At 36.1% G+C, this 11,587-nt stretch overlaps 1 protein-coding gene across 1 annotated transcript in view; it reads right to left on the bottom strand.

Annotated features, from left to right (window-relative positions):
* The window catches only part of CUBN (cubilin), a 256,725-nt gene that overhangs the window by 224,086 nt on the left and 21,052 nt on the right, over positions 1-11,587 (bottom strand). The window contains exons 13-17 of the mRNA XM_019662920.1: positions 11,014-11,126; positions 8,110-8,344; positions 5,924-6,105; positions 3,424-3,586; positions 2,188-2,375 (exon numbers count right to left, since the gene is read on the bottom strand). Of these exons, the coding sequence (XP_019518465.1) occupies positions 2,188-2,375; positions 3,424-3,586; positions 5,924-6,105; positions 8,110-8,344; positions 11,014-11,126 (881 nt within the window). The remainder of the gene's footprint in view (positions 1-2,187; positions 2,376-3,423; positions 3,587-5,923; positions 6,106-8,109; positions 8,345-11,013; positions 11,127-11,587) is intronic.

Here is an 11,587-nt window from a genome sequence, read left to right as displayed (position 1 = left end):
CAGAATGTTGACGCTTCAGTGGCCAACCATGAGGGGGTCTCATCAGCTGCCTCTGAACTGAGAAGTTCACGGCAGGAGTTGGAAATTTGGCCTGGGAAAACTTTGCATTTGTATAATATTTTAAATTCTTCAAGATTCTTTTATCATTCATGTCTTGATTTACCTTCACAAAGGTTGGAGGAATAGGTAGAGCATCTTACAGAGACAGGGTCTCATGCATCCAAAGAATTGTCCCAGGTTATACAGTCATCGAATGACTGAACTAAAATAAGAACTTAGATGAATCAACTCTAATTGCTTTCTGGCTACAAAATATTCTGCCATTCTGTTTTACAAAGTTAAATCTTTCCATGCTAGTTCTATGATTTGTGTGTGTGTGTGTGTGTGTGATAACTTTTCAGAACAATTAATTCAGAGGAATTTATGTAACTCCTTAGTGAAATCCGGTTAAAGTGTACTGCAAAGTCAGAGAGGATATATCCTTCCAGGTGCTTTGATAACTCCTGAGAGCCTGTAGAACCACCAGAAAGGATATATACTCAGATTTCCCTGAAAATTAGTTACATTTTTGCCTACCTGAGAAAAGCATTGGATCCATGTTATAGTCCTGTGACCAGGAAGCCAGTTAATGAAACTGTGAAATTCATGAGAGCTTCCTGCCTAGTGAAGGTGAGCTGCCTCTTATAGTTGTAGCTACACTGTTGCATTTTTATTCCTATCAGAGAACAGTACAACTGGAACTGGTAAATTCAATTTTTAGCTCTACCACTCGCCAGACATGCAACCATGGGCAAGTAACAACTTCTCTGGGCCTCAGTTTCCTAGTAGCAAACATAGGAATAATGACTGTGAAGATTCAATGAATTTAACTCATGTAAAACATGTACCATATCTGACAGGCAGTTAGGAGACAGTAGCTGTTATCTGTTTAATTTATTACAGTATTGTAAAGTCTTAGAAGAGCACCTGGTGCATAGTAAGTATTCTCTATGTGTGAGCTATTTTTACTGTTCTCAAAGTTAAAAAAAAAGACGTTGGAAGACAGATGTTTAATTTTTATATACAAAAAATATCTAAAATTGCTCCACAGCATAAAACATTAATGTACCTTGTGAGTGATTTTAGAAAACACAAATTGAATGAATAGACACATTCACCTCATTATCCGAAATTTAAAAAAAAAAAATCTCTGAGTTTAAAAATATATATTGCTGTGGTACCATGGGCAATGGACTTCACTTTTCAGCTAAGTCTAGATCTTATGCTAAAATTCTGTTTCTTCTCTCTACATGTGAGGGAGGTAAGAGGTTATAGGTTATATAGGTTTTTCCTGGAAAAATAAATTGGTCTAACTTACATGAGCAAACAAAATTGTCAGTGCCTCTCTGAGTTTATACAAAATGATTGCGCTCAACAGAAAGTATTTTGTTTCTCTTGCTCAGCACTTTAATTTGTGGCTTGACCAATAATTAAGCAAAAGAAATACCAGGCCAGGCAAACAAAAACTGCCTTTTTGTTTCAGATACTCTTGTTACAACCATCACACACACTTAAATCAGAATTAGAGTTTTCTGAAGGAGAGTAAGCAGAACGAATGAAGAAAAAAAAAATCTAAACTTTAAAACAAGAGTTATTCAATGCTTTAACTTAGCTCTCTCCACTGACTAGTTAGCTCACCTGGGCAAATCCTTTTACTCTTCTGGCTTGAGCTCCATCACATATAAAATTGTCCTGGACAACCTCTGAAATCTGTATCCTATTAGTGAATCCTATTAGTCTTACTTCTTTGCAGTCACCTTCGTTATTAGGGCTCAGTTTAATCGCTTGTAATTTAGCATTATTACGAGTTTCCGGTCTTAGCTTTCATTTTTGTCCTTTGCTATTATTCCATTACAAATCTCCTGTTTCACCATCCGTAGATCTATTTTTGGCAAATTTTTCCATGCTCTCTAGAATAGCTGTCTTTAGACCCTAGCCTGCGTCCGAATTACTTGACGGGCCTGTTAAAACAGATTGCTGAGCCTACCCCTAGAGGGTTTGACTCAGTTGGTCTGGGACAGGGTACAGAATTACATTCCAGATGATCTGGGTGCTGCTGGCCCAACAACCATTTGAAGACCACTGCTTTACAGAACAAAAAAAAAGTTGAAAAACATCATCTAAGGGCCACGGAGTAGTAAAAGTTACCTCAATGTAACTCTGAGAACAGCCACTCTGACCTTCCAGCTCCACGTGGGTGAAGGCGACCTGTATTTGTTCTCCCACGGGCTGCTTGATAATATAGATGCATTGTTGGTTGTGAGTGAAAGGTCCTGACAAGTCCTCAGAGAGAAGGCCCTCCGGGTCTGTGTAGTTCCCTCCACAATGCAGATCCGCTGAAGAGAACAGGGAAGAGAAAGAAAGGGTCATGAGGACGGCCATTCCTCTGGCTCAGGTTTTAAAAACTTACACACGTACACACACACAATCATATGCCCCCTGATTCACCCTGTACAGGCTAATATGTTTATATATCTTATCTAATGACAAGATTCCCAGTTTGACGTGTGCTTCAGGGACGTCTGGGTACTGCCTAAAGAAACAGGTGTTAGAGATGTGTGATCTGACTTCCCACCTAACATCCTCTTCTACCAATTGCTTTTTAAATATATTTGTAATCTCCTTCATTCCATGGAGATCTGAGGCAGTGTATGAAATACGTGTAAGAACATATAAGTAGAAAAATTAATCAGATTAAAGAAATAATGAATACAGAATAGCAAGAGGTGGTCAGAGGAGTTGGTTGCAGAGAAAACAGGTATGGATTATACAAATTATGGGCGGTCGGCTGCAGATTCAGTCTGAAGCCAAAGTAAATGGAGAAAGAGAACAAGAAAAAGATGTTTGTTGTTATTTTTCCTAATATTGAGGCCTATATGGTATTTTTGTTTCCTGTGACCTCTTATCAAGACACAATGATGTGTGTTAAGAACAAAATCCTCTATAGCCCTGAAATAAAAATCACAGATCATTTCATTGTTTTTTTGTTGGCTCGTTGGTTTGGTTTAAAGCATCAGTGCAAATTCAGGGCATAACAGCAATAAAACCTGACAAATGTTGAGACAGACAGAATTTCTCTCATGAACATCATCTCTCACAACAAAGCACTGAATAACAGCTAGGGAATGGATGTCTGAATTATTTAATACCAGGTGCCTCACAATGTCTACCATAATTTAGGGATCGAGGGGTATTGTAGCACAAATAATAGAACATTGTGAAGATAAAGAAAAAATCTGGAACTATGAGAGAAATGGTTACAAACACATGTGATAAGTCTAAGAAAGGAAGTCATCTGCAGCATCACATTAAAAAATAAAACAGGTATAAGTATAGCACTGTCCTTGTCATTCATCTTAAGCTCCCAATTACCAGGTTACTTACACAGTGATGTGAAGTAGGTGATATGGAAGCCTTGGTCGCTAATCTGGTTGTCAGAATGAAAATGGACTCTGGCAAAGGGGCCTGTGGTCTGAAGTGGTGGGGCAGAGAGAGTGGTGCAGAATTTCCCAAGAACAGGGTCCTGACTCAAAAGGCCATCTCGAATCTAAAACAAAAAAAGTGAACCATTAAGCTCTAATGGTCAGGTTTTAATAGCCTAAATCACTTTATACATTAACTTCAGAAAACCCGTCATTTAAAAGCAATGGCTCTGGGAGGTTTTCCATTCACATATATGTAATGTATTTTGCTATGTATAATGCACACTGCTTTTGCCCAACTTTGTGAGGGAAAAATAAGGATGCGCATTATACATGCATAGTACTAATTCCATATCTATATATATGTTTTTAATTCTTTAATTTATGCTTATGAGTTAAAAGTATAACTCTAGAAATCAATAACATTTTCTGTATGCAAAATAATACCCTGGAATACAATAATTGGTTTTGTTGAACTTGCGACGAACGACAAAAAGACCTTGGCCTTCTTGATGCATAAATATCATAAATTTGTTACCGATACATAAGATTTCTTGTACCTTGTATCTGTTCTTATGTTTTGCAATTATTTGTTACATAAAATTTCTTGTACCATAATATGTTAAAAAAATGCTAAAATTCCTTTATAATACAAAAAACAAGTACCTGAATGTAAACAAATAAAATATTTTAACTAAAAAATTAAAACAAATATTTTTTCCCTGAAATTTTGGGCCAAAAATATGGGTGCACATTATACATGGAAGCACATTGTTCACAGCGAAATACGTTATATATCTAACACGAGGCTGGGGTTCAGGAGAGGACAGACTCCTCCCATCATCCCTGATGTCTTATCTCTGTCTGAATTTCAGTTCAGAGACTGGATATATACTTTGATTTTTTTCTCATGATGTTACTAATCAATCTCAGTGTTTTCTTTCCCAGGTTTCCCAACCCCGGACATTTGTTTTACAATTATGAATCCCCAGTAATCTAGAAAAAGAAGATGAATATATGCAAAGAAAATAGTAGAATGAATGCCAGCAATATCAACTGATTCACAGCTTGGTCTAGGTATTCAGGACTATCAGAGGTGGAAAAGGTGAAGTCAGGTTAGACACAACAAAAATATGGCATGATGAATTTAAAAGATACAAATTTAATAATTAAGTACCACAACAATGAATATGTGCCCTTATAAATCCTTTTTTAATTATTGCTTTTTAATCTGTTAAATAATCATGTTAACCTCTCCATAATTGTGTTATAATTGCAAATTGTGTAATACATAGAATACCAAGGCAGTAAAAGGACGACATAATCTTTTAATGTGGCAAATTTTGTCCAAATTACTTTTCCTATTGGTAGCAGAGTTATAGGGCAGCATTACTTTAGTCCTATATTTTAACTCCTTCCTTGATGGATTGTAGATGTAGACAAATGAAAGGCATTTCAATATTGGGGAGTGATTGATATTTTCTATTATATGTGTACCCGAATTAATATGTAGGAATGAAAAAAAATGCTTCTAAGTTTAATTTGATGGGATTTATTGAAAATTAATTTCCAGAAAATTCACTTTAATGTCAACATTCAAAAGACTGTCTTGCTGAAATTTTCCAGGGCAAGGTAAATCTTGCAATGATTCCCAAAGGTTTCAAATCCATCACCACTGCTAAATCACTAATGGCTTTAACTCGTGGAGATCCCCATTTGATAGCGGTGCCCTTCTACCCTTTATGAATAATTCCATAGCATTCCTTTCTTCTCTAATGGGCTTGGAAAAGCATGGTGTCTTTTATCACTACCGCAAGGGGTACTGGAATTTATCTAAGACAGGAACAATATAAGAACTCAATCTTCTCAATGATCTTTTCAGTCTACAAATGGAGAGCAAATTTTTTATATACCTACATGCATGTGGCATTTGACTGTAACAGTCTTTTTTCTTCCCCCATAGTTCAATCTTTTGCTAACGCAAGCAGGAGGGACACAAGCTGACCCCTCTCCTCACAGTGACAATTCTCAGTATATTCTAGTAAGGCTCATCCTTTATCAGTTCATTTCAACACAATCATTATTATTTTTCTTCACGGAGCACTGTGGTCACTTTGTGAAATATCTTGTCAGTTTGCCACAGACCACGGGGATTTAAATCCACATTGGAGAAAACAGCCATTACTTAAGTGTTTCATAAATTCTGTCATTCCCATGGGCCCTGGGCTTCCAGGAAATGACAGGGGAAAGCAAGGCAGTCTCTTTTCCAGATTTGAATGGCGCCCAGAAGAAGTAACAAGCGGGCACAATGAAGAATATTAGCCAGGCTTAGACATTGGCTGCCTATTGAAGAAGAACACATCCAACTATTGCTAATCAACAGTGGTCATCCCTGGGCATCACCAAACCATAGTTCTCTGAGTTCTAATCATAGCATGATAGGTTACTAACTAGAAGTTTACCTCAAGGTAGTCTTTGCTGCAATCATCATGATACTCCAGACTCAAGGTCCCAAAAGTGAACGTTATCAGAAGGCCGGGGCTGGTTACAACTTTCCAGACGCAGTCTCTTCCTGGGGGATAGTTTCCAGGATATCCCGGAGACGTAATAGAACCATAAGTGTCAGTCAGTACACCTCCACACTCTAAAATAAGAAGGAAAAAAAAACTAGTTTTATATTTATACACAAGTTATAATTCACGTAGAATTATCATAGCCCTCGCTGTGAGAAGCCCTACTTCATTTAAATCATTATGTATAATTTTGGACACCCTTGTAAATTAAACAAGACTTTTTCAGTTTTCCAGTCTGATAAATTTACAAATCTAGAAGTACCAATTGATAAATCATCGAATCACCCATGCACTGAGTTCTGTGCTTATCAGCCATCATACGGTGATATGATTTAAAATACAGTGCTGAACTAAGGGACAAATAATGGATGATAGATTCATTTTTCTTTCACTTGGAGGGAGATTCATTCTGTATATAAACTCTTTCAAAATTCTGAACTTCTGTTAGCCTCTGTCTTTCTACAAACCAGATCACTTATATATTAGAATAGTTAAGCACTACATAATTTTTATTTGAGAAGATTTCTTAACATTGTGATATAGTTAAAACATTCATTTTACAAATGAAGAAATTCAGATGTCTATGGTGGTTGAGCCACTTGCCCAGAGATGAAGTGAGTAAAGGGCCTACTATACTCCCACCTCCATGACACCCCACCAGCCCCGTAAAGTTGCGTATCAATGACTGGAAGAATCTTTTCTTTATTAATAACCACATTTATTTAACAACAAACCTGTGGTGTCTAATGAGAGGTGCTACTGCAAAATCAAAAAATAAAAATACTAAATAAAAATCTAGACAGCGGTAAATATAAATTAGGGGAAAAACTAAAGGTGACATTTCAGATATGCAAGATATGAGATTTACATAGCTATGCAGGTTATTTAGAAAAATATTTTGCCACCAAGGTAAAAAGTGAAACAAATCAGTTACATGATTCTCATTGCTCCTAATGAGAAAATATCTCAGTTGCTCAGAAAAAGAGGTGTTTTCAAAACTTAGTGCTTAAAAATTATCATATGGGTAAAAAAATTAAACTACCAAGAGCAAAGTGAAATGTTAATGGCAAACTGGGAAAAATGTAATATATAATTAAGTTAATATCCCTAATATATGAAGAGCTTCTAAAAAAAAAGAGACACAAAGTTCACTGAAAAAAATGCAGATGTCCTTTATACATATGAAAAGAGATTCAACCTCATTCATAATAAGGGGGATACAAATATACTAACAAATAGAAAATTAAATCTTAGAAAAATAATGTAATTTAACATAACATAAAATATGAAATATCTAGAAAAAAACTAGCAAAATATATGGAATAAGGAAACATTGCAATCTATAAACCATTGCTAAGATAAATTAAAAGAGAACTAAATAAATAGAGAGGCAATCCAACAAAATCCCAGCAGATTGTTGGGGGGCATTAACAAATTGATTCTAACATTCATATTTCATGTAAAGGACCTACTCTATATTAAAAGAAAAAAGCTACACTACTAGATTTCAAGAGTCAGTAATTGAACCAATGTAGCACAGGGACAGATAAATAGACCAAGAGCAAAAATGAGAAATTCCAGAAGTAGATCCACAGATCTATTGAAAAATGAATTGAAGGTTTGGTATATTGTTCTTTCTACATTTTTGTATGTTTAAAAATTTCATAGTAGAAAGTTTTTTTGATAAACAGAGTACCAAAAAACAACAATAACAACAAACAAATTATCAAATAACCATTAAGATAAGGAATACTAAGTGAAGGAGTGGACAGTGTCCTCAACAACAGCCCTACAATAACTTACTAGTTGAACTTACAAAAACGCCGCTCAATAATTTCCTGAGGGACCCATTAAGACTCATTGTTTTTAATCTCTTTTATTTCATTCACAGTTTATTATCTCTGAATACAAAATCAAATACAAATTCATTATAGATTTATTTGATTTAAAAATAGTTATGAAAATATCATAACACTGGATCTCCAAATATCTAATGTAACCTAACTTTTACTATTAATCAAAGACATTAAATAACCTCAAGATTTTGCTTTCTTTTTCTCCATGTTGACACTTACCTGGTTGCTGTGTTTCCCATCTTATTGTAAAGCCTCTCTCATTTCTTAAATGTTCAGAATAGAAATGAAAATAGAGAGCATTGTCACTACTGAGGAGTTCTTGAGGGGGCCTGGAGCCACAGAACCTTCCAAGTTGAAATGCTGCAGAGGAATCGCCATCATGAATCTGAAGAAACTCATGTGGACAATTGTTCACTGATTCTAACTGGAGAAACGTGAAAGTGATACGCAGCACCTAAAAACGTAAAGGCCACAATATATTTTAATTCCTATGTTAATACTAAAGGATTTCTCCCACTAATTAGAAAGCATTCATAGGGAGTCACTTTCAAGAGATAGATCTATAATTTTCTAACAATCCACAAATACATCTGAAAATCCTACTTATTAAACAATTTGTATTAAAAACGCTTAGACCTAACTTCAACTAATGTCAAAATATATCAAAACTCCTTTTTTTGGAGTGAGGTAAAATTCCATTTTCCCCCAGATGCATAACCAATTGTGCCAAAATCTTAATGTTAATTAAATAGATTTTTAACAGTTTTATTGAGGTATAATTGATAAAAAGAACTGCACATATTTAATGTGTACAATTTGATGAATTTGGACACATGCAAATGCATGCGATACCATCACCACAATCAACATAATAGACATATCCAATACCTCCCAGAGTTTCCTTCTTCTCTCTCTCTCTCTCTCTCTCTCTCTCTCTCTCTCTCTCTCTCTCTCTCTCTTTCATTCTCTCTCTCATGGTAAGAACACAATCTACCCTCAACAAATTTTTTGAAGTATACAATACGGTACTGTTAACTATAGGCACAATGTTATACAGCAGATCTCTGGAACTTACTTATCTAGCATAACCAAAATTTCACACCCCTTGAGCTGTTATTCAATGGATTAATGAACTAGATTTACCTAGATTTCATTAAACTGCTAAGTTTATTAAACTAAGGTACTTCAAATGTATAACTGACGATGCTTCCAAATCATTAAAATGCATTGGACATTTGAAAAATCTACCTTGAGTTAAATTTCACTGATACTGCCTTTCACAAGAATTTATACCTTGATCACCTGAACAACCTGTAGCACACATACAGGGGTTCATAACTGACCCCAAAGAGGCTGATTCCTTAGGGGCCTCTGAACCTCTCAACAAGATACTGATGCCCAGCCCAGATTGACAACCTCAGGTATAGACTGAGCAGCCATAGTGTAGACTTGTGTGCAGTACAAGTCTTCAGTGATTGCACATCATTAAGAGATGAGTAATTAAGAGAATTACTCTTATGGGGAAATATGAAGAGTTCTGAGCATATAAGTAGGGGAGAATAAACACAAAAATGTGTCTCCAAGTTAAAACATTAGAATGTACAAATATAGTAGTATAGTTAATTACACATATATACAAACAATTTTGTATTCACAGACTCATTTAAAACAGCCAAACAACCAAAAGAAGGCTGTTGACTTTAATTTTCATTATGACCTAAAACCACAACAGCCTTCAACTAATGAAAAAAGGATATCAGGATATTTTTGAAATTCTATGCCTGGGTATTTTTAAGATCTGTTACCCAACATTTGCATCATGTTTGCCCTTGAAGCAATTTCAATGCAAATCAAATAAATGTTCATGAATTGAACTATCATGATTTATAAATAACCTCCATTATATTATGTAAATTGTAGTGGGGATCAAAAGATAGAAAATCATAATAATCAAGAAAAACAGAGTGAATTTTATTACAAATGGACAATACAAGTATCAATATTTTTTCACAAAGTAATTTTTTCTTGAAAAAAAGTGTTTTCAATGTCAGGAAATAGAATTCATAAAAACTAAATGGAGGGAAGGAAATTAACATAACATACCCACTGGGAAATTGATTTTGAAGTTTATCTATTGTGGGGTTACCAGAGCCCAAAGAGTCCTGCCTTCTCAAGGGAAAAAAATATTTTCTGACCTTGTACTGTGACATCTATAACATTAGTTTGCTGGAAAAAGTTAAGAGGACTTCAAGGAACACCTTACCTATTCAGCTATACAACTTTATTTCAGTGAGTCTAGGAGTTGGTTGAGAAATAAATATTGGGAAAAGGTGAATAATTAATATTGGGGATAAAAGCACTAAAAACCTTCGGTTCAGATAAGTTGAAGGTCACTCATGCCGTGGTTCACAGTCACTGGCGCTGAATGGCCTGGGTTCAAGTCACTGCATGACCCTTACACACCACATGCCCCTGGACAAAGTTCTCAACTGCTCTAGGCTCCGTTTCCTGATATGTAAAATGAGAATAATAATTCTTATCTCTAAGGGCTATGAGAATTAAAATACAATGATGTAATCCATGAGGAGCAATTAGCATAGCACATGGGCACATGCAGTAGCCCAGCGAAGACACTGATAAGAACATCATCTTAATAGCAGTCCCCATTGGTGCATAATAATCAACTTTATCGAGTCATCATTTTTAAACACTACTGTCTCAGTAAGAACATGACTTTACACATTACCAGCTTGCAGTTGGCCCACCCATGCAGAGAATCATCCATATGGACGAAGCATAGACTTTGGAACCAGACAAAGTTGACTTTGAAACCTGACTAGTTCAATTACCAGTTAAGAAGTTGTTGTTTTTTAAGAAAACTACTTAGCGTCTGTGTTTTCCATGATCTCATCTATAAAACGAGGATGCTCTCACTTATTTCAAAGAGGTAGTATAAGGTGAGAGCAAAGCATGTAAAATGCCTAGCCCAGAGCCTGACACTTAGTAAGTCCCCACTATGTGACAGACGAATTGTCACTATATGTACGTGATGCAATATATACACAGATCACATATTCATACGTATAAATGAAATATACACTGGACCGGAAACACGACACTTACCTTTCCTCCTTCAGTTCGGATCACCCAGAAGCAGTTAACATCATGAACATACCCAGCATCAGGGCTCCTGTAGCTAAAGCTGCCATTCATCCCTGAGAGGGACCCTCCACAAACTGCAAAGGGAAAGAGGGTGAACTGTGCTTTTCCGAGACTCCATAAAGGATGAGGCTAGGAAACTCTAACCCTGTGCTGCTGAAATATTGAGAGAGGTCTGGGTAATTGCACTGGAGACAAAAGCCCTGCCATTCTTTCATCTCCCTGCCCCCTTTTTCCTTCTTCATCCACCCAAATCCCAGCTCTTGTTCAAAGTCCGGTTGCCTCCTCATCTCCGCCAGGACCTTCACTGCCTCTTTGCCTCTTCTCTGGCTCCCCTTCTCACTACCTCAGTGATACTGGAGTCCACCCCACACGATTTAGTTCTTATCTTTAGTTTTTGTCTCTTCTCTGCCATTTTGTGTTAGTCTTATCTCCTCAACTGGAAAATAAGCAGATAATATGCGGACACACCCTTTTATGCTTTCTTGTTTCTCCACAGAGTCTGCCACGGACATGAACATATAGTAAGGTCTCAGTA

This window comes from Hipposideros armiger, unplaced genomic scaffold (genome assembly GCF_001890085.2).
Source record: "Hipposideros armiger isolate ML-2016 unplaced genomic scaffold, ASM189008v1 scaffold_383, whole genome shotgun sequence".
Taxonomy (NCBI): Eukaryota; Metazoa; Chordata; class Mammalia; order Chiroptera; family Hipposideridae; genus Hipposideros; species Hipposideros armiger.
This window is presented reverse-complemented; position numbering and strand designations above follow the sequence as displayed.